The sequence below is a fragment of the Pezoporus wallicus genome, unplaced genomic scaffold (assembly GCF_028554395.1).
Source record: "Pezoporus wallicus isolate ANWC-B61680 ecotype Strahan unplaced genomic scaffold, APGP_CSIRO_Pwel_v1 scaffold_6446, whole genome shotgun sequence".
NCBI classification, from domain to species: domain Eukaryota; kingdom Metazoa; phylum Chordata; class Aves; order Psittaciformes; family Psittacidae; genus Pezoporus; species Pezoporus wallicus.
Window position 1 is genome coordinate 4,666,641 of NW_026636264.1, and position 23,370 is coordinate 4,690,010.

A 23,370-nucleotide genomic window follows, 5' to 3' on the forward strand; every position below is an offset into this window, starting at 1 on the left:
GTACGAATTTTATAAAAACAGAAATATATTTATGAATGGTCTTTTAAGACATAATTAATTGGCTTTTCTCTCACACTGATTTACAGCTTTAATATTACAGAATCTCAGAGTCAAAGAGGGGATTTGGGAACCAGCCCTCTCCCATGTAGCCTTAGTGGCTAGGGCCTAGCCTGCGGAAGTGAGAGGTTAGAGTTCACCCATCTGCTGGTAATGGACTGGCAGGCACATGAAGTTATAAGGATGACCTGTAAATGGGAGAATAATGCCTCCTTTATGCGCCACACCAAATGCTATAAGGATGGATGTGGGTAATTGCAAAGGGAGATAAAACAGAAAATTTTTCCAGAGGAGGGCCATGAGGAATGATCAGAGGCCTGGAGCAGCTCCTGTATGAAGACAGGCTGAGAAAGTTGGGGCTATTCAGCTTGAAGAGAAGGCTGCATGGAGACTTCATACAGGCCTTCCAGTATCTGAAGGGGGCCTATAATATAAGGGTGCTGGGGAGGGACTCTTCATGAGGGACTGTAGTGATAGGACAAGGGGTAATGGGATCAAACTTAAACAGGGGAAGTTTAGATATAAGGAAGAAGTTCTTTACTGTAAGGGTGGTGAAGCACTGGAATGGGTTGCCCAGGGAAGTTGTGAATGCTCCATCCCTGGCAGCGTTCAAGGACAGGTTGGACAGAGCCTTGGGTGATACGGTTTAGTGTGAGGTGTCCCTGCCCATGGCAGGGGGGTTGGAACTAGATGATCTTAAGGTCCTTTCCAACCCTAACTATTCTATGGTTCTATGATTGTATCATAAATCATGTGTGAAAAAACTGTGGTGGTGTTGGGGGAGAAATATTAAACTACTGTGCCCTGTGGGGGCCAGTGAGGGCAGAAAGTAACACTACCTTGTGGCAGAAGGATGCGGACACGGCCAGGATGGTGACAAATATTTGCACCACTGAAGGCAGAGATTGCTCTTCCTGGAAGCAAATCTGTGGTTTAATTCCATCACTTGTGACAAATACAGAGCACCACTAAAAGTGAGGGAAATTAAAAAGAACACCAGGGTATCCAAAATGCTACCGGTTCTCCCGATAAGTTCAGCTGAGATATGGGTTTAGCCAAATAGGAGAAGATAAATTTTGAGATGTGGGAGTCATCAGCAAAAAGGTGGGAAGTGAAAGCCTTATAAATAGAGGAGCTCAAGGCTGCACACAAACCTGGGAGAAGTTAAACCTTAAGGGTTTACAGTAACCTTGACTCATGTAACTGGCAGATGAGACCTGACCGGCTGCACATGCAGCCACTTGCACTCAGGCCTTCACATGTTCTGGAGGTCGAAGCCTGTGGCCGGACTGGAGCCAAGGTGGCCTTGCAGGGACCCGCACCAGGGAACCCGGCTGGGGCCGCTGCCGGGAACATCCTCGGGTTGCCTGAGCTCGAGAGCAGAAATGCGAACTTCACGCTGGCGCTTCTGGAGCAGCCAGCCCTTTGCTGCTCCTCTGCTCTGCCCTCACGTGCATCAGCGGGTGCAGGAAACCTGCAGAGCGAGACTGGGGCTGGTTAAGGGGAAGGACAACGAGGCGCATCCCGGGCCAGGCAGCAGTCCTCCCGCCCCAGGACAAGCCATGCTCCTCCCGGGGGCGGCCCCTCGTCGGGCACAAAGCTCAGTGCGACCGCCGTCAGCGGGGTTGTGCTCCTACATCCCGGTGCCGGCATTGCTTCCTTCTTCTGCTGTGCGCCGCCCGCCGCCAGCGCAGCGCCCTCGGTCCCTCCCTCTCGGCGGGCGCAGGGCCGAGACATGGAGGCGGCCGCTGACGGGGCGCCGCCACCCGGTACTGCGGTGGTCGCTGCACCCGCGACCGAGTCATCGCCCGCGGCCGCTGCCGCCGCCCCTCCGCGCCGGTTGCTGGCGCTGCTCAGGGACAAGCTCTGCACCTGGTGAGTGCCCGGCCGCGGCCCTCCACCTGGAGCCGGGCACCGCCGGTGTCTCCGTTTCCGCGGGGGAGGCAAAGGGAAACAGCCTGTGTTCTGCGCCCTGGCCGGAGACGCGGTCAGGATGCGGTGGCTTATCTGTGCCTCCCGGTGAAGCCGTGCGGTGCCCGGACCGGAGCCAGAGACGGCCCGGTGCGGGCTAGGGGTTGCTGCGGGGAGCGGGGAGTGTGCTGAGCTCTTTTCCTTCGATCCTTCTGGCGAACCCTGGCAGAGACGAGACCGGCGGGTCCGAGTGGCAGCCCGGAGAGTTTCGTCTTGTGCTGGTGAGGAGGGTGTGCTTAGATCGTACAACGGGCTGACGTGAAGCACAGCCGGGCTGCAGCCTGGAACCGCTGTGGCGTGAGTGCGAACAGTCACTTCAGGCTCAGAGAGCTGGGATGGTTCAGACTTTTTGCAAGGGCATATGGTGACAAGAAAAGGGGATGGCTTTAAACTGAAAGAGGAGAAATTTAGATTAGATATGAGGAAGAAAGTATTTACTGTGAGGGTGGTGAAACACTTGAACAGGTTGTGCAGGGAAGTTGTGGATGCCCCATCCGTGAAGTGTGCAAGGCCAGGTTGGGCGGGGCTTTGAACAACCTGGTCTAGTGGAAAGTGTCCCTGCCCGTGGTAGGGGGGTTGGAACAGGTTGAGCTTTAAGGTCCCTTTGAAACCAAACCGTTCTATAGCTCTGTTAAGAGTGGAATCTCACATATGCACACATACACTTGATATTTTTTTAATTATTATTATTTTGTAATTTTTGCTTATATTGTTTATATATATAAATATATATGTTTTGTAATTTTATCTGCTCTGTACTCTTAACCAACATTACTGTGAAGAACAGGTCGTGGAGGCCAGAGAAGATAACAGAACAAAATAGCTGAGATTGAGGAGGTGCAGCATCCAGAAAGACCAATATCCTCTTTCTCTCCTTCCTTGAATCAGCTTATGCTAGAAACCCATCCAAGTACATCACTTAAAATGTGAGCACTGGTTAAGTATGGAAAACTTCAGGAAAAAAAATCTGCCAAGTTTTTGGCAGAAATTGCATGCACCCCAGAGCTGGTCTTTGTGAAGCACTGCCTTTTGTTTAGCGCAGAACTACCTCTTCCAACCTCAGCCTGCAGGAGCTGCCATTCACTTACGGCTTTATTTTCCATTTGGGGAAAAAGAAAATATCCCCGTTTAAAAAGCTTTGTTCTGGCTCTGGATTTGGTCTCTGTTGCATCAGACACCAGACAGGAGGTGCTGGAGCTCTCCTGCCAGCCCTGGGCTCGTAAGCTGGAGTCTAGTGAGTGCACTGCATGTAGGTGCATGCTGGCCAGGCAGTCTTACTCCAGAGGGCAAAAGCCCGCTTTTCTCTGGTCGTTAAAAGTTTTTCTGTTTTCATTCCTCATGCCTGTCGGGAATGCTCACAAAAGCAGGATAGGAACTTACTGATCTGTTCAGTAACCTCACCTATGCTAGTAGTTTTGCCAAAATGTTGCCAGAGGGCTACACTGAGTGACTTTAGTGATGATACTTGAAAGCAAATAAAGAGCTCTCAGTGACTTTTGCCAGGTATTGTCTGAGATACAGAATTGATTTCCCCCTCCCCCTTCTTTTTTATTTCCTCATGTGGCTGGAGGCTAAGTCACTTCAGTTTTGTTAGAGACCTTTCAGAGTCATAGGAAGGTTTTAATACTTCTGTGTAATAAACTAGATTTCTTGGGATTGTTTTTGAGTAAAACCAGTAGGAAGTGTGCTTTCTGGTTCTTGAAACCAAACTATTTTTTTTGTCTTCTATTTTTTTTTCTTTTCTGTTTCTTAGCCTTTACAAATTAAATTGTTTTCAGTTTTAAGGCAGAACACTGTGAAACATTAACTTCTCAAAATGTTAGTACTTAAAAATAGTTTTTTTTCCTGTCCTGAACTGTCTGCTTATCATGTTGGAATATGGCTTCAATGTGAACCTGCATTTCCTTTAACTACTCACATGAAAATGTGAGGTTATTCAAATGAAATGGCTACCCACTGCTTCCCCCCACTTCAACATTAACTACTGAAGCCTTCCTGAAGTGCAAGTGAACTGTGGAGAGTGTTTAACAGGCTTTGCCTGTTAGTGTTTAACTGGTTGCATAAATACATGTAAGTTTAGAAAAGCTGTATTTATTTTCATGGAAACAATCCCTATTATAGTATTTATTAAACTAATAGCCAATATAATTGTTAACTCTGGGTTTATTAGGTTTTCTTTAACTTCCTGAGATATTGTATTTTAATATCAGAGTCTTTTTCTTCTGCATTTCACATGGAGCCAACAAAAGCCAGTCTGATTCCCATGATGTCAGTAGCTGCACATTGTTCAGCATTAGTGTTAGACCAATTTGTGCCAAACTTTAACATTTTATAAACAAATCCCCAAATGACTCCTAGTTTTGCTCATAGCCATGGATATAGATAGCTAAGATGTGATGGCTGAGGGGAGAGGAGGAATAATTACTTAGTAGTCAACTACCAAGCAGTAAAAACCAGCAACAGCAACAACCCCCCAAACTCTGAAAGTAAAAAGGCATTTCAGACCACTTACCTTGTGTCATCTGAGAGTCCAAAGTGATTTAGTCCTTACCAATAAATTTAAAAAAAAAAGAGCAGAGAGGATCAAGTTCTGGCACAGAAAAGTTAATAATTAATATATTTTAAAAAAAGATTATAAATTATCAATAAGAAAATCATGGTTATCAATACTCACGTCGATACTGAAAAGAATGGAAACTCATGTCTTTGAGGTGTTTTTCTTGTAAGAAATTGTCTGGTGAAATGAAACCAATAGGATTTGAAGTTTGCTCTCTAGTTTTACAGAGGGTCTAACACTGCCAGAATACTGTGGTTTGGGATTCATAGAGGACGTATTTTGGGGGCAGTCTTCTATTGTCAGTGAATGACGTCTTTTTGAGGCTCTTCTGGTCTTAATATTTGAATCTGTTCAGGAGAGAAAAAACTCCTGGAATTACAATAGAGAAAAATAAAGAAGGGAATGAGGCAGTACAGAGCCTGCTTTCCTTTGGTACCGTGGAAGTGAAAGTTGCAGGTCTGTTGAGACATACATTAACTAAAGAGCAAAGTAAGAGAACTCCATGGGTACTTTAAACTGGAAAAACTTAAGTTATTAGAAAAGCTGAGGATCAGCTTAGTGGAATTATCCCGCTGCAAGAGGGCAGCCAGGTCTTTCTTGTTTTTAATAAATGGTACCATATGCTACCCTTTACATATCATATCCTGGAGGAGCCTTGCCTCGCAGAAGTCTATGTTAAACAAGCCAGATGCTTGTGGGCAGCACTGTGTGTGCTTCTGCCCATCTCTCTGGCACTTCCTAGAGGTGGGTGAAGGGGAGTTTGCATCCAGGAGAGCAGAGCTTCTGTCAGCAAGGCAGCTTTGACCTCTCCTGGTAATGTGTTGATGAGTGCAGTTCATTCTGTGCACTACGCAGGCTTTGCAGCTCTGCTCCAGTAAAACTACATCAGTTTTGTCCAGTCACAGCTCTACTTAGGTTTGATTCCCACCTCCACACCCTCGTCCCAGCTAGTCCAAGCACGAGGTGAGGTTAGTCCAGTAAACTACTGAAGGCTTTCTCTGTGCCTCCTGCACTGAGGAAGAAGTATTTTCTGCTTGTTTAGAGCAAGAAGCTCTTTATTTGAATAATAAAAAGGACATACGCATTTTTTTTAAAGTGCCTGAAGCATCATTTTTCACGCTTTGTTCACCATGTTACTTCTTCCTTAAAATTTCAATGGGTCTTCTGATAGAGGAACCAGAGTTCACAGTGCTGGCAGAGAGTGAGCTGAGGCTATCACCCATGCCTGCTTGAGAGGAGAGGTAGCACAATCAAATCTTTGACCAGAATAAAAAGAAATTCGATGTAACTGAAGTGAGGTAGCTTCAAAGGTTTTTTCGGCCTTTTTATTTTGTATTCATATATGGATTTCATAGCACTATTTACAGTTAATGCTGTGCTACAAAGTAGCCATGATAAATTTCTACCAGAAACATGGTTTCTGTTGCTTAATTCAACATTCAGAATGCTGGAAATGACAGTGTTCTTTTGTGAACAGAAGAGTTATTCACACAAGGCTGGATAGGACCTTACATGGTATATGAATACTTAATGGGGATGTGCACCGTTGCTGGCATTGGCAAAGCAACCTGTAGCAAAACATGGGGCTCGAATCTCTTTGAAGTGCAGCATGGCTGAACTTTGCAGAGGTTTTCTGTCTTATCAAAATGGACTTGAAGAGAAAAATGTGCCTCGTGGCATTTTTAGTCAGAAGAGCTTTGGAGTCAGGCAGAATTGAAAGCAATATTCATGCAGCTGAATTAGAATCCATGCAAGGAATATTTCTCCCTTTGAAAAGGAGGTGTTGCCTTTATGATTGTAGTTGGTTTTAGCACCCCTAAACCCATCCTTCTAGTTGCCTGGTAGCTAGATTGCACACCATAGCTGGGTGAGCTGGTGTTTAGTATGTTCAAGTCCTGTTAGGATGGTGGCGCACCACCTGTTAGGGTGGTGAGGCACTGGAATGGGAGGTTCACTGCCCAGGGAGGTTGTGAATGCTCCATCCCTGGCAGTGTTCAAGACCAGGTTGGACGAAGCCTTGGGTGATATGGTTTAGTGTGAGGTGTCCCTGCCCAAGGCAGGGGGGCTGGAACTCGATGATCTTAAGGTCCTTTCCAACCCTAACGATTCTATGATTCTAAGTCACCCACTTTGGTAAAACAGCCGGTGTTACTGCTTTCTTCCCTTGCTCAGTTACTTTGAGTAGGAATAAATGGGTCAGTTGTGAAGACAGCTGAATTCTCACCAGTAGTTTTCAGAGTAAACAGATTAGATGTGAACTTTGCAGATGTCTACAGACAGCACAGCACTGAGCCCCTGTCACTGTATATTGTGAGTATGCAGGTAGAGACTGGAGTGGTACAAATCTGCCTAGCTCCACTGGCAGGAAAAACAGCAAGCCAACAGATACATAGTGATCTACATTTGTCTGGGAGCATCTGGAATAATTCATTTTATATTAGTTGAAGAATTGCTACTAAAAGAGCATGATCTTGGGCCAAAGTGTGTTCTTAACTCCATCCTTGATTACAGCAGGATGTGATGGAATATGGCAGAAAAAAATCCAGAAGTAGTATTAACGATAAGGATTCTTACAAGAAAGATTTTTTTCTTCAGTGAGAGAAATCAATCATGGGAGCAACCTCCCCAGGGATGGGGTAGAGTCCCCATTGCTGGAGGTTTTCCAGATGTGACTGGACAGGGTGCTAGATAATCTCCCTTTCTGACAAAAGGCTGGACCAGATGATCTTTCAAGGTTCTTCCAACCTGGGCTGTTCTGTGATTCTATGGTTAATACCTTTGTTTTTCTTTAGCACTGCTCATCGTAGGGTTTCAGCTCACTCTCAAAAGCTCAGGTCTCGGAAGGTCCTGCAGGCAGTTGTGCCTTACCTTGATCTTGAAGATTTCTGTTGACCAAAGTCAGAATGTGATTCAGTGGAGGACAAAGGATTCAACTCAGTCTATGTGTATCAAAGCCTCTCTTGATAAGAATAGATCCTGCCATTGGTTTGAGCCTGCCCAGAGGAGCTGCTTGAAGATCCTTGCAAACTTTTGTAGTATGCATCACTGGTGGTTTGAACTGGCCTCATTTCTTACATGGCTGTCCTGACGTTAGACTAGATCTTCTGTGTGGACAAAACCCTGTTGATTGGTAAATCAGAACAGCATTGGTGGGGAATATCTATCTAAAAAATGGTATTTTCCCTCTAAAACTAGCAAATGTTTTTTAAACAACTTGAATGTTTAATCTTACTGTGTTGTCTTTTATATTCACAGGTACATTTTGAAAACAGTAATTTTGGGCCAGATGCTTTCCTTGTTTATCTGTGGGACTGCTGTTACAAGCCAATACCTAGCAGAACAATACCAAGTGAATACTCCAATGTTTCAGAGTTTTATCAACTATTCTTTGCTTCTTTTAGTTTATACAACAATGCTGGCATTTAAGACTGGTATGTAAAATATGGGATGGAAGATTTTGGTTCATAATTTATTTTTTCCTCTTCTATGTTTTCCTTACAGATTTTGAAAATAAAGAACTCAAAACTCATCCTAGTTTTTCTAAAGTTACTGCTGAAATTCCTGCTTTGTAATAACACATGGAAATGAATTTCACAGGTTAAATGAGCATTTAATCTTTATTTCAATTCATTTCTGTTTGGAATTATGTGCTCTTTGGTTTCAAGTGCTGTGTGATATTAAGGAAAATAGGTTTTGTTGTAATAACAAGCTTCTTTACCAAAGGCTATTTAATATTCCTCCTATTCCTATTGATTTACTCTTTAATCAACTCTAGTCTTGATGTTTTTTTTCTTATGTGGAGGACTTTCTGTGCTTTTCAGCATTTGCATTTTCTTGTCCCTGGCTGCATTTTGCTGTTACTGTATTTCTTTAAGCAGGGGAAACCACTATTGAGTGTCTCGGTAGTATTTATGGTTCTAAAAAGCAAGATTCCTGCACAGCATTTGGTGGGAAAGAAGCACATACTGACTACTGCTTTTTTCTAAACAGGGAGTGACAGTCTTTGGCAAATTCTGAAACAGAGGTGGTGGAAGTATGTTGTTTTGGGACTGGCTGATGTTGAAGCCAATTACATGATTGTAAAAGCCTACCAATACACGACCCTCACAAGTGTACAGGTAAGGACTGACCTCTCTTTTTGAACCGTAGCTTTTATACAGTTTTGGTCTGGTTTCTGAAATGAAATTCACAGGACAGACCTGGAAGCTATTTAAGCCTGAAAAAACTTTCCAATATCTATTTTTCTCTCTGCCGTACAGGGAAGAGCATCCTGCATCATGAATAACATTTCCAGGAAGCAGAGAAAATTGACTTGTATTACCCAGTGCCAGCTTTAGAGTTGGACTCAAATTATTTTGATAGAAAGCACTTCTAACTCTTGCCAGCAGCAAGAGTTTGCTGATAGCCACTCAGGTTTCTCTCCTGACACAAAATAAAGCTTTATGACCTGGTAGCACTCAACTCAGAGCAGGCTGTTACTGATGAGAGTGAAGCAGATCTCTTGCCTAGTCCTAGGAGCTATGGGAGGCTTTGTGAGATGTAACTCCACACATGAGGACATACTAGTAGTTAGCTGGTGTTGCTGACCATGCATTGAGGGAAAGCCCTTTGGCTTTTGGATGTAGCACTTCAGACCTCTTTCTGGAAGAGATGGAAGGGAGGTAAGCTTGCCAGGCTCTTGAAGTGACAGTAGACATCCTCTGCCACACCAGCGCTTGGAGCTGTGTCACTATACTAGGATGGATCTTGTATTAATGAAAAAGCTTTACAAGCAAGATGGCTAAGGATGGATTTTCTTTGTCACCCTACACAGACATAAGCTGCTGGAAGAGTTAGTGCCTTCCTCCTGCCTCCAGCTGCATGCTTCTGAGTTGAGGGCCAAATCCCTTGAGTAAACTGGCTTGGGGCACTGAGCAAAGTGAGAGTAAACCCTGTCTTTTGCTGGACTAATTGCTGAGCTGTGTCAGGCCCAAATTAGCTCACTGTGTGGCTCCACAGCTGCTGTTGGAGCAAGGGAGGAGTGTGTGTGGGGCTGTGCCAGCCTATGCCTGTTCTTGCCAATGGTGGATCCATGGCTGAGGTCATGGCCCCACTCACCTGAATAAAAAATGTGCTGTGCAGAATTGGCTGTTAGTTAGAAAGGAGTGTTTAGATGTCAGTGTTTTGCAGTCAAAGTAACAGGGTTAATATTTAAAAGAACCACCTGTAAAGCAATAAATTCCTGTGCTCTGGGCTGCATTTAAAAAAACGCAATAACTTTTTTGTACTACCATTTGCAAGACCATTAATATGTCCCTGTTAGATTATTATGGTCACATTTCCACTTCATACTTACATGTTATAACTCATTAGGCCTTTAATTTCCTTACAAATAAGAAATCAAAGAAATCAAAGCTTTAAAAGTGACACATTTGAGTCTCAAGATCAAGTTAAGCTGATAATTGAGACACTGTCTGATTATATACTTTATAGCTGAAAAAGCCAGTACTTTGATCCAAGTTCCCAGAAGCAGTAAAGCTGTTCCCATGATTTCTTTCGTAGAAATTATGACAGACTAGAGTGAGTAGGTTGTCCAGTCCAGTTGCCAAACTGAAGCATTTGCTGAACTTTTTTTCCATGTGGTAACCTTCAGACTGATGCTGCTTTTTGTCAGTTCAGTAATTGGAATTTGTTGTAACTGCCTGTGGCTGTAAGGTTTCTTGCTTATTCTCTGAAGTCACCAGTTTCTCACCACTGGTAGAAATCAGATACTGGGCAGAAAAAAGCCTGTGATTTGGTCTAGACATTTGCTGTCAGTAGCAGGCAGTTCTGCAACTACATCAGAACCTGTGGTTCAGAGCATCTAGCCTGAATGGCCTGTCTGCAGCACTGGCTGTGAGTGGATGCCCAGGCAACATAAAGCAATGCAGGAGTATATGTCATCTTCCTGGATACAGGGTAGTCACTGTTAAAATACTGGCTGGCTAGAGCTTCAGCTCAGCCCTGTGAAACTTATCTTCAAACATAAGTTTTCTCAGCTCAGCAAGGAACTTCCATGTATTTTCTCGAACATACATACAAAAGCAGAACTGATTTCCTTTAGTTGTCAAATATTAGCATTACATGGAAAGGGTTGGAAGATTTTTAAGGTGATAACATTAGGATGGGAGTGTTAACCTCAATAGGCGAAAATGCAGGATGAACTCCTGGGGCTCAGCGGAAGGTTACCCCAAGGGAGCCTTGTGGGGAGGTGAGCAGGATGAGCTATTGAGTTTTCTTTGTCACAAAGCTGTCTGGAGCTGGCAATTATAACCAAACCAACCATACCAACAGTGTATGATAACTTAGTAACCATGTATTAAAACATCTTTTAATAATTTACTCACTCAGCCTTTAAAATCTCCTACAAACAGTATGGCCAAAGCCAAGTTTTGAGTCAAAGCATCTGTAAATCAAATTACCAAGTTATCTGTCTTTTGCCTTGTAAAAATAAAGGGTAGAGTTGAGTAAGATGAGTTTGCTGAGGCTCTACTGGCAATAGTAATCAGTGCCATAGTACTTTTGTAAATGTCATAAAATGTGAATAAATAAACTTTATTCTTTTAACTGGTTCCATTGATATAATTCATTGTGATATTACATCTGCTCTGCACCTCTTTGATCTTGATCCTGTACAGAAATGCTCTGCAACATAGTAGATGAAAGGAAGGCAAGATCCAGTAGCTGGAAGTCAGATTTCTTCTGTGTGTAATTGAGGATAACTGTCACCTGGAACAGATTAACAGGGCATGTTCTTCATTATTTGGTGCCTCTGTTTGTTGGTTGCAAGTCCTCTAACCAGGATGCTCTAGCTGTACAGTATGTTATTGGTCTGGATGCAGCAATTCCCCATCCAGTGTTACTGAAAGCGATTCTTGTTCATTATGTACTACTCCCTTACATCCTAATTAACAAACCTTTTTAAAGGTTTTTTCTTCCACTCTTTGGGTTGAAAAAATGTTTGGAGGTTGAAACGATACATAGTGACATCTCAATTAATGGGGAAGTAAAAACTTACTTATTAGTAGAAGGGACGTCTACTACCAAAGGGGTAAAAATTTTGCTTACTAATGTTTCTAATATTTCTAACTGTCAAACCAGTCAAATTTGGAGGAAATGTTAGAAGTTTTTCTCGAGCCTAGACTAAAAGATAAAGGCCTGTGACTAAGTAGAAACTCTCAGCATGATATTTTTTCAGTAGAGCAAAGTTGTATTTATTATATGGTATCACATATTAGGACTTGTCTGGTTGTAATGTCTCATAATACAGCTTAGGCAAGTGCTTTTGTCCTCCAGGACAAGCTGGAGGCAATCTAAGGAGTAAAAGCAAATTGACGGAAGGATAGAGGCACTGTTAGATTTAATCTGTAGTAACTCCCCTTAATGCTATGCTTGTAAGACTTTAATATGTGTAGTTAATAACAAATAAAACCAGATTTATCATGAAAGTCTTGCGAGTTTGGTTAAAACCTGTGGGGATGGTGGCTGAACTAATGGAAGCAAGCATAGATGATGACTGCAGTGGTGCACTTAGGCAGGCAGAGGTTGGAAATGAACATTAAGGACTAAGGGCTCTTGTAATGATTATGCGTCAGTCCTATTGACCTGGACCTAATACTCTTTAGGGACTTCAAGAGGCCAAGTTTTAAGGCTGACATTTGAGAATAATTTGTGAGCAGCCTTTGGAAGGCTGACTATATGTCCTGTGGTAATGGTTGGACTTAATGATCTTAAAGGTCTTTTTCAACCTGTCTGATTCTATGATTCTGCTGTAAACTGTTCCCTTCTGTAGTTTCAGAGTACTCTACTGATGAGGGTCAGAAAATGCACCTTTTTTTGCCTCCAGACAAATTCGGAAACAAAGTCTTCTTTTGTTAAGTATTAAACCAAATATGATTAGCTTAATGTTCTTGGTGTTACTTGGTTATTCTAGAACATAATGCTCATCTTACCCTGCAGCATAGTTTTCTGTATTAACTACACAGCTAACTTGTTGATATTTTCTGTGGTAAACGAGATTGGGTAGAAGATGAGTGGGTCTAACAGCAAGGCAAAGGCACATAGGAATTTAGAAACATGCGGAATGGGAATATGCAATAGAGGAAAGAGAAGTCAGTGTCACTGCTTGTCATGAAATGCAGATGTCCTTGAACCATAGCTGTTCAGTCTGCTCAGTGTCTGCAAACACATCTGAAGTGCTTCAAAGCTCCGGCTGCCTTGTGAGTCTCTGCTGGTGAGGTGTGGGTGAACTAGAGTGGGTTACCTGCTGCTGACTAATTGAGAGTCAGCTCTAAGAAAGCAATTAAAACACATTACATGCTTTTGTGGGAAGCTGGAAGGCTGGAAAGGTGACTTCAGGAAAGCTGTTCTTCCCTTCCTATCTTTCTTCTACCAGTTTTGTACATGGCATCCAGCACGTGCATTTTTATTTTTTTTTTTTTTAGTAGGATCCAATTGAGGGGGAGAAAATTAAAGCTAAAACTGCAGGGTCAAATTCTTGTCCTAATCACTTCAATATAAAAAAGATTACTTGGATCTTTCAGTACTTCCAGATTTTTACTTTGTGGTCATGGAGCCTGAAAGTCTAATTACAGATTTGGAAACAAAAGCTGCTGGGTAGAAACGGAAATGTTGGTGAACCACCTCCTTGTATTGCTGTCATGGGGAGAATGTAGTTTGAGAACAATACCTTAGCATTCATTTGTGAAGCTGCAAAGGTTGATTAAATCCATCATTAGGGGAGTTTCTGGATCAGTGCCTTCCTACCAGGAGAGGATGGATCCTCTGTCCCAGGTCTCCTTTTACTTGTAAAATGCTTTTAATGGTAAAATGTGGGTCTGCCCTCTCTTCTAAATGAATCCACTGGGTTGCTTTGCTTTCATTAACATTGGATAGTGAAAGAAAGTAAGATCCTGTACATTTCCTCTCAGGATAGTGCAGTTGAGATTTGGAGTGGGTTTCTAATTCAAACTTTCTCTGTACACACAGCTGCTGGACTGTTTTGGGATTCCTGTGCTGATGGCTTTGTCTTGGTTCATTCTCCATGCAAGATACAGGCTGATCCATTTCCTTGCTGTTGCTGTCTGTTTGCTGGGTGTAGGAACCATGGTGGGTGCAGACATTTTGGCAGGGAGGCAGGACAGCGAAGGTAAGGAGTCCTTTATTGCGGGGGGAAGAGCGGAGAGATGGTTCCTGTGGTGGGCTAACTTGTTAAGGAGAAAGAGGAGCAAATGCAGGGGGAGTGGGAAGAATGCAGAAGAGGAGAAGACACACAGCTATTTGTATTTCTTGTCCAAGAAGGTAGTGACTAAGGAGTTGCTGATTCTATAGGGAGCTGTGGAATATCTTTGCTTATAGGTCTGGATTACCTCTTAAAAGAGGAAGACTTGTGTTAAGCTTAAATTTTGTTGCTGTTCATCAGCAGCATTCAGCGCGATGAAGGGTCTCATTCTGAAAGCTTGTTCAGTTTTACTAATTGTGTGAGATAGTGTAATAAAAGATGCTGCCTCTCCCTCCAAACTTTGGCTTGCTTACATGGAATCAACCTGCTGGCAGCTGGGCTTCTCGTGTGCAGTTTTCTGTGAACACAAATAGCAAACAAGAAGTTACTCAACAGCAGCTGACTTTCTCTAAGTTACCTTCAGCAGACCCTGTAGAAGTGGTCCACATATTCCCAAGGCCCATGGGTGAGAGCCTGGAAAGCAGGGACTTACTGTGTGAAAGCAAGAGCAGACATGGGCAGGATGCTGGGATTCCTGGGACCTCTGGGAGGGAGGCTGGGCTCTGGGGACTAGGATACAGCTTGGTGCAGATAAGGGCAAGTCTTGTCTTCTTTATGACAGATGCCTAAATCAACCCATATCATAGTGATCTTATTTTGAATAAGAATTTTGAATTTTCAGAGCCAAAGGGTATGAGGTAAATTTCAGGGCATTGCCTTCATCAGGCAGTATAGAGATAAGCCTGTTTGGTGTTATTTAGGGGCCTTTGTGCCTTACTGTAGATAAGACAGTAAGACAAACTGAGGTTTAGCTTTAATGCTGTGTGATACAAGTATCTCAGTCCTGAGGGAGAAAAATATCTTTCCCTGAGACTTTAAGGCAGTTGCGCTTTATTTGCTGACCTGGGTATTCTTGCTACTGCTTACCATCTCATTTCAGACATATTTTCTTAGTGATTGCCAACTGGCTCAAGAAAGGAAATTTTAAATCAATTCAAGGATTTAAACAACAGTGATCCTTTTGCCATTTAGCTGATGCATAACAGCATTTACTTGACAAGTGGCTGTATCACGGGGAGTCCCATATAAGTAAATTGCAGCAGGACACACAATATACCTATCTGCAGTGCCCACTTAAGGCCTGTCATAAACCTGAAGCTGAGTTCACATCTTGCTGAGATCGATAGAATTTTGCAAGGCTTGAAGTAGGCCTTACTGCAAAAGTGGGGGCAATATTCAGAAAGTTCAAGAGCATCTCTAACTGTGAATTTTCTCTTACTCCCTAGAGTGCCTTTGGTCAGCAGAAGTAGAATTGGACCAGACTATACAGCAATGGCTTGGTAGAATGCCATGTAAATGACAGGTTTAGCTCATTCCAGACTGTGCAGGGTGAGGTGAGCAGGTGGCAGTCTGTATTAAGACACCAATCCACTCACCTGCACACAGGAGCTATTTTCTGTCCCCTTACCCTGGAAGGTGCTAGGAAGATGGAGATGTTGGAGATAAATTTGCTTGTCTTTTTAAGCAAAGTTAAACAGTTTTTGAAGCATTACCCTTATTGTGGATTAATATTTCTGTACAGGTAGTGACGTGGTGATTGGAGATGTCTTAGTGCTTCTTGGTGCTTCTTTGTATGCCATTTCTAATGTGAGTGAGGAATACATTGTGAAAAATCTGAGCAGAGTGGAGTTTCTAGGAATGGTGGGCTTGTTTGGGACTATTATCAGCGGTCTACAGCTGTAAGGATCTAATATTTATTTTAAAACTAATTATTTATCTGTTCTACAGATGATTGCTTGTCTATCATGAAATGATGTTGTTGTTAAATTAATTCTTTGTTATGTCTGCATTTGGCCTATATGGCAGTCCTTCCACTTGAATTTTATATTTGTTACTGATCAGCATCTGTCTTATATCCATTTTATTTGCACTGCTCTTATTACAGCAATTCTAAAGCTGAAATCCTGCAGTTGAACACATATGATACTTGGCTGTATTTTGATTTTGTTGATCTTCATGAGGACACTCAGTATGCTGAGGAGTGTTCACAGGAATGAAATTCTTAATAGATTTTCTCTGTGGTATAGTTTAGGAGATAAGGTCTTCCATGTTAACCTTCAGTTTAAAATGAAACCATATATACTCTGACAAATAACCACGTTAAGAGTAACAGACCACATGCACTTAAATCTGTTGAATTTATGTTCCTCATTTCTTATCATTAGAGTTAATAATTTCCTTCAATTGTATATCAAATAAAACAGAATCTCTGAAGGATGAAAAAGCCTGGAAAGAAGGCATAAGAATTAACTGAAAGTGCTCTTGACTTTCAGGCACTTTAAAGTCTTTTTCATGCTTGTTAGATGCTGGAGTGAGTGCCATTCAATAAGATTTCAAACAAAAAATTAAGGAATTGTAAATAAAAATTTGTCTTATTAATTGTAAATGATATCTTCTTTTCTTTTTTACTGTATTCTATCTTTTCTCTAACTCTAGAGCCATTGTGGAACATAGGGAGATAATGCAAATTCAGTGGAACTGGAAAATTGGTATGTGTGTGACAAAAATGTTGTGCACTGGAAAACTATAATCATTTAGACGTCAAATGCTGGGGTTTTAATTTTCTTTGTGGATTTTAAGCAGCATTCATATTGTCACAGATTTATTTTATGCAAACTTTGCAGCTCAGCAGAGAGATCAGGTTTGTAGGATTGAACATGAAAGCTTTGAGCTCAGATTTTGCATTTTACATATAATATGAAATAATTTCTTAAAATAAATTAAGTAAAACCCAGACCTGTTCAATTACAGACATGTGTTTGGTGTTGGAACATCACAAGAACATTTTCCTGTTGTCCTTCCTAAATGAAATGCTGGAAAAAAGGATTTTGTGACATGTTTTGACCTCAACAGAACTGTACGTTATTAAGAAATACGCCTCTGAATTTCTTCAGTCAGCTCTTACATTAACTAGGAAAAAGCGAGAACTTCCTTATATAGCTACAGTAATTTTTGCAATTTAGGTTAATCTTGGAGAAGAAGTATTTCTTCTGTGTTTTTCTTAAATTTAGATTCCCATATGTTTTAGAAGACCTTATCCTAAAAGATAAAAAGGCATAGTTTTAAAGTGTCTGAAGAATATTGGTGTTCTTTAAAATCATTATTCTGTGCCTTAGGACCCAAATGTCATCTTGTTTTGCAGCACTGCTGTTCACAGCCTTTGCCCTGTGCATGTTTGGGCTATACAGCTTCATGCCTGTAGTGATTAAAGTTACCAGTGCAACCTCGGTCAACCTGGGTGTTCTGACAGCGGATCTCTACAGCCTGTTCTTTGGGCTTTTCCTCTTTTTTTATAATGTAAGTACCTGAATTCTTTGATAAAATTTCAGTTACTTTTTAATTCCAGAGCTGCAAATAAAGCATAATGCTCTTAAAAGCCCCTGAACAGTTGTTTGCACTTGTACACTTGTACGGCTTGCGTCATTCATCATTGGCAGATGTCAGTCATACCTATTTAATTACATAGCATTGCATCATTAGGCAGATACTGATTTTCAAACAACCTCACACTTAATGGAATACATTAGAGTTAATAAATAGTAAATAATTTCCTGGTGTGTTCAAATGGTAGAGTTCTTGCTCTAAGCCCTATGTGGAAGTGTACATTAGGTTTGATTCATCTCTCCAAGTGTCCCAGGAGAGGATTTGAATCTCCCTGTCCTGAAAGGCATTTGGTGTCTGAGAGAGGAGCAGTTTGGCTTGATTTCCAGAAATTAGTATTTTCTTTTAGAAATTTAATCTATACATTACTAATATCTTGGATAAGAGTCAAGCTCTCTCAGTGCTACTGCCAAGGAGAGACTAAAGGAACGGGCAAAAAAAAACCAGCAGGTAAATGTGTTATCTCTGTACACTCTCCAAAAAGCAGTTACTTTTATTGTGCTCTAAAATATTTTAAGTAGTGTCTATTCAAGGTAAATGACAGTGCTAAAAAGATTTCATTCCACCTTGTGGTTTCCATCCAGGATTGTTTGTGGGAGCCTAGCTTGTTACAGCAATTGGAGTAATTGAGTCAGTTGCTCAGTGACTGGAAGGGCTTAGTGAGAAGCTTGTGAAATTTGCTTAAGAGCTTAATTTGTGTTATTCCATGTGGTTGCTTTCTCTTCAGCATTGTGGGGAGCCAGAAGCTCTTAGGTCAGATTTGTTTCTGAAAATGAAGGCCAATTTATTTTACAATGTGGAGGACTGGTAATGGTAGGGTCTGACAGCAGCTAGGTTTTCCTTTTCAAGTATCTTCTAGCTCAGCTTTTCTCCCTGTTTTGGGTTCCAGCGTTTGCTCCAAGCTACAAAGGTACTCATTAAAAATATATATAGAAAGCAAACCATACTTAGAATCATAGAATCATAGAATCGTTAGGGTTGGAAAGGACCTTAAGATCATCGAGATCCAACCCCCCTGCCATGGGCAGGGACACCTTACGCTAAATCATATCACCCAAGGCTTCGTCCAACCTGACCTTGAACCCTGCCAGGGATGGAGCATTCACAACCTCCCTGGGCAACCTATTCCAGTGCCTCACCACCCTAACAGGAAAGAATTTCCTCCTTATATCCAATCTAAACTTCCTCTGTTTAAGTTTTAACCCATTACCCCTTGTCCTGTCACTACAGTCCCTCATGAAGAGTCCCTCCCCAGCATCCCTATAGGCCCCCTTCAGATACTGGAAGGCTGCCATGAGGTCTCCACGCAGCCTTCTCTTCTCCAGGCTGAACACCCCCAACTTTCTCAGCCTGTCTTCATAAGGGAGGTGCTCCAGTCCCCTGATCATCCTCGTGGCCCTCCTCCGGACTTGTTCCAACAGTTCCATGTCCTTTTTATGTTGAGGACCCCAGAACTGCACACAATACTCCAGGTGAGGTCTCACAAGAGCAGAGTAGAGGGGCAGGATCACCTCCTTCAACCTGCTGGTCACGCTGCTTTTGATGCAGCCCAGGATACGGTTGGCTTTCTGGGCTGCAGGCACACACTGCCGGCCCATGTTCATTTTCTCAACCAACACCCCCAAGTCCTTCTCCGCAGGGCTGCTCTGAATCTCTTCTCTGCCCAACCTGTAGCTGTGCCTGGGATTGCTCTGACCCAGGTGTAGGACCTTGCACTTGGCATGGTTAAACTTCATGAGGTTGGCATCAGCCCACCTCACAAGTGTGTCAAGGTCCCTCTGGATGGCATTCTTTCCCTCCAGCGTATCAACCAAACCACACAGCTTGGTGTCATCGGTAAACTTGCTGAGGGCGCACTCAATCCCACTGCCCATGTCAGCAATGAAGATGTTAAACAAGACCGGTCCCAACACCCATCCTTGAGGGACACCACTCGTTACATTCTAACAACTAAAAAAATACTAAGTCCCTTCCAAACATGTATTCTGGCATCCAGATAGCTTAACTCAAGTGATTATAAATTTATGTTCATAGTAGTAAAGAGGAAGAAGTAAGCTAGAGCCTTGGAAGGGGTATAATAAACTTTTGTTCTTCATGATTTTTAGCTTATTTTAGGGAGAGGTTTTTCTGGGAGCAGATCATCTCATCATTACTATCTGCAGGGTATTCTGGTACAAAAAGGAAAAATGAATTAGAGGAAGCTTTGGGGTTGTACTATGAGAGAATTTTGGATCTTTTGTTAAGACATGAACTTCCCTTGAAGCATTAATAGTGCCACATGGTTAGTAATCAGAGGCAGCCCTTAGTGACATGGTTTAGTGGTGGACTTGGCATTCCTGGGGTAATGGTTGGACTTGATGGGTCTTTTCCAATCTAGCTGATTCTCTGATATGAGATAGCTTAGGAACCAAGAACTGAGAGCGCCTGATTTTGACACAGCTTTTAACATAACTTTTAGCAATAGAAAAACCTCACTGCCAAGTTAACTGTATAGTTTCTTTATCAATGGGACAAAGAAACCAGGCAGAATATTTTCTGGATTAAAAAACACCCTTGACACAGGAGTCTACAAACAAAAATGCAAGGATTCACTGTGTTCCTTTACCAGATGGTATTTCATAGCAAGCCAAGCTTGGATGGGCTACAGAGTGGAGCAAGACCTGGAGAGCTCTGGAGAGCTCTGAATTGCTGTGCTCTGAGCCTGCTCTGAAGCAGAAGCAGGACAAACATGCAGCAGCTATGGCAAAAACTGGGCCCCAAAATGAACAAGGTTTTGACTTGTGCACAGTGTTTTGCTGACGCACTTAACTTCTCAGCCCCAACCATGTCTGCTGAAGGTGGAATGTGAATTTGGCACACCTGTTTTGAAGAGCTCTGTTTTTAATCTTTTACTCCATAATGGATCTTTGCTGTGCTTGTTCCTGATGAGCTCATTGTATAGAGATACCTGTAATCCCTCAAGAGATCCTAAAAAAGGTTTCCAAATGCTTCTGTTGTATGAACTGCTATGGAAGGGAGTATACTGCAAATACAGACACTAGGTGGAGTTACAGGCCTCCAGTAACACTTAAAGTGGTCATTAGGCTTGATAGTACGTGGATATAAATTGCACAGGTACAACTGGAATCAGGGTCTGAAGCAATGAACTTGCTGCAATATCTGAAAACAAAACAAAACAAACCCCAAAACAAGCAAAAAACCCTGCAAACCACCCCAACCTTCCCTCCTCCCCCAACCCCCAAACAAACCCAGCACCAGCAAGATGGTTCAGGTTCATCTGTATCAATAGCTCCAAACAGGCAGGCCTGGAATCACAGCTGTGCTGCAAGAACTTTGACAGCCTGGCTTGGTGACTTGCTCCCTGAAGAATTAATTCTGAGCAGGGTCAGAGGCACCTACTGCTTGTATGCACTGTGAGAGGGGGTCTGACAGTTACTGTACAGTCTTGCCTGCTGGCCACATGTCCTTGGCTACAAGCACATGTTCAGTCATGGCCTCAGCCTGCACTCTAGAGAAGTTGTCTTGCCTTGATGCGGACCCAAGCTCTGCCCATTTCATGGGAATGGGTCACTTAGGGGTAGGACAACGCACACTGCTGCTGCCTCCATCAGGACATCTTTGGAGCTTGGTACTTCCTCCTCTGCAGAGTCCAAGCTCCTCCAGGCAAACAGCCAGCAAGGTAAGGAGAGAGGGCACTTACCACAAGGCCACTGTGTTTCAGTCTGCTTTTCCTTTTGCATGGTGCTGTCCAAGGGTTTTTGAGCCAAGTGACTGCCAGCTAGGAATTGTGATGCCTTAACTGTCTACGCGTCAGTCTTTTTTGGATCAGAATCCACTGTCCACGTCCTGCCATTTGTTTCGTCCAGCTCTGCTGTTTGATAAATGAAAACATATTTTTCAGGCATGTTGAAGGAAGCTAAGGAGGTTAGGGAATATTGATAGTGGGATGTACGATGTGGTATGTCCTTCATCCTACTGTTTAATCAGTATGATTTGGCAAAGGCAATATGGAGGATTTTAACAAATGTGCTGAAAAAGTGTTCCTGGCTGTGTATAACTTGAACACTTCGTATTACTGAATCTCGTGTTACGAAATAAGCATTTATTTTTTGGTCAAGGTGAGTGAATCTTGGCAATTGTTGGGCTTCTAACAGACAAGTGAATGACAATGAATGAAATGCCTCAGCAGTTCGTATTCTTACCTCACAAGACCCTTAAAAGAGCACAAGTGCCAAGCTTGTAAAAGGAGCCCCAGTCTCCCTCTCTTCAGGAACTTGCTGGGTGTAGAGAGCAAACTGGTTTTAGCCCAGTAATAATATTTATCTAGCCCTGCAGATGGTTGGGAGCTGTGCAGAGAATGACCTGCTCTGGTGACTTGCAGCAGGATGGAGATAATCATCTCTTGTCAGGACCTGAAATACTTGGCTGTGCTGAAACATTTTGTTTGGGTGTACAGTGTTTCATACTCACATGTGTAAACAACTATTCTACAGTATCCTACTATATAGGTGTAAGGAAATTCACTGTCCAGCAGCATTGAGGATGAGATGCAGAGAAAAGCAGCCAGCAGCTTTTGACCATTAGTGAGTGGAGGTGTTGAATTTTGATTTTTGGACATGAATATAGATCATGATGATAATCCTCATTAAAATGGTTTTAAAAGGAAGGGTAGCTTTCACATTCTTAAAACAAGGTAGCATTGACATGTTTTTACATCAGACAATATTTAATGCATCTCTTTCTTTCCCCTGCTAGTTTTCAGGTCTTTATATCATGTCCTTCATTATCATCATAGTGGGCTTCATCTTGTATTGCTCCACTCCAACTCAGACAGCAGAACCCGCTGCCTTGCCACAGCCCAGCAGCACTGGCTTGGACAACGCTGCGCTGAAGCTTGATGAGAATGACAGTGAAACGCCTGCCATAACCGTACAGTTCACAAGTGGAGAAGCTATGGTGGTCAGCACTGGGTAAAGAAGTGGCAGTGTTCCAAAACAGAGCCTTTTTCTTTTTACTGCCAAATTTCCCTCAGATTTTAATCTGGAGAATTGTTCTACTGCCAAGGCATATGCCATGCTGCACTGGTTTTAATGCACTGAACAGACTTTTAAGGCCAGATCCTCAATCAATGAAACTCTATTAATTTACCCTTGCAGCAAATCTGGCCCTTAGAAGAAGTCAAAATAGTGTTTATGTGGAGCCTCTGCAAAGTGAGAGACTCTTATTTTTAAATGCTTAATTAACTTAACAGCAAATGCTTGGGGGGAAAAAATAAGCCAAAGCAAGCTCCCTGGTCACTAAGTGGAGCAAATATATTTTATATTGCATTAAGGACCTAAATCTGCGCTATCCAAGGGCTTCATGGTACTCACCCCTCAGTGCTGGGTACCCTCAAATAGCATCTTGCAAAAGCCACTCAGCTTCTCACAGGATCTAGTTCTGCAAGCCGTATTACATATCTACACCTCCCTCGTGCTGATGGACTTCATTCCTCCGCTGAAGGACTTGCTTCTTACATTCCACCCAGATGTTCATCTCTTCATGTTCCTGCACTCCCTGTTGCAGCTGGGACTGCTACAAGTATTTTATTTTGAATTGTGTTAGTAAGGGAAGTTTGGATGTGTTTTTATAATCCCTTCTTTTTCTCTCAGTGACCTGTTGTTTGGTGCATTCCCACTAGGTGGATGAGACCAAATCAGGCCATTGCTCTGTTCAGTAAGACCTGAATATTTTTTTTTTCTGGATGGGACAGCAAAAGGGTTTGAACTGAAGTTCACTTCCTGGTGCATTTCTTCCTGAAATGGGACACATTTCTGCAGAAAGATTCAAATAAAACTGGCATTTCTTAAAAAAGCATATTAGCCAATCTTCATTGCAGCAATAGTGACATCATCTCCAAAAGGTAAAATGCTTCCAGTAAATTCATTGGCAGCTTTCTTCTCCCTCTTCATATTTACAGTAAATGATTAAAAAATATGAGGCTGTGGTTTTAACATCAGTAAAATGGAGTTTTGTTTTATTTTTTGTACAAGCCTTCATAGCTCAGGTGTATGAAGTAACACAAGAATAAAGTTTTCAGCAGTTGAAGAGCTGCCTCTTGGTTTAT

General features: G+C 42.4%; 1 protein-coding gene across 1 annotated transcript; it reads left to right on the top strand.

Annotated features, from left to right (window-relative positions):
- Positions 1 to 1,780: 1,780 nt before the first annotated feature.
- SLC35F2 (solute carrier family 35 member F2) lies at positions 1,781 to 23,117 on the top strand. Its single transcript, XM_057399726.1, has 8 exons — positions 1,781 to 1,932; positions 7,841 to 8,016; positions 8,576 to 8,703; positions 13,592 to 13,751; positions 15,406 to 15,562; positions 16,320 to 16,372; positions 17,026 to 17,180; positions 22,020 to 23,117. The coding sequence occupies exons 1-8, from the start codon at positions 1,793 to 1,795 to the stop codon at positions 22,236 to 22,238; spliced, it is 1,188 nt and encodes a 395-aa protein (XP_057255709.1). The 5' UTR covers positions 1,781 to 1,792; the 3' UTR covers positions 22,239 to 23,117.
- Positions 23,118 to 23,370: the final 253 nt, after the last annotated feature.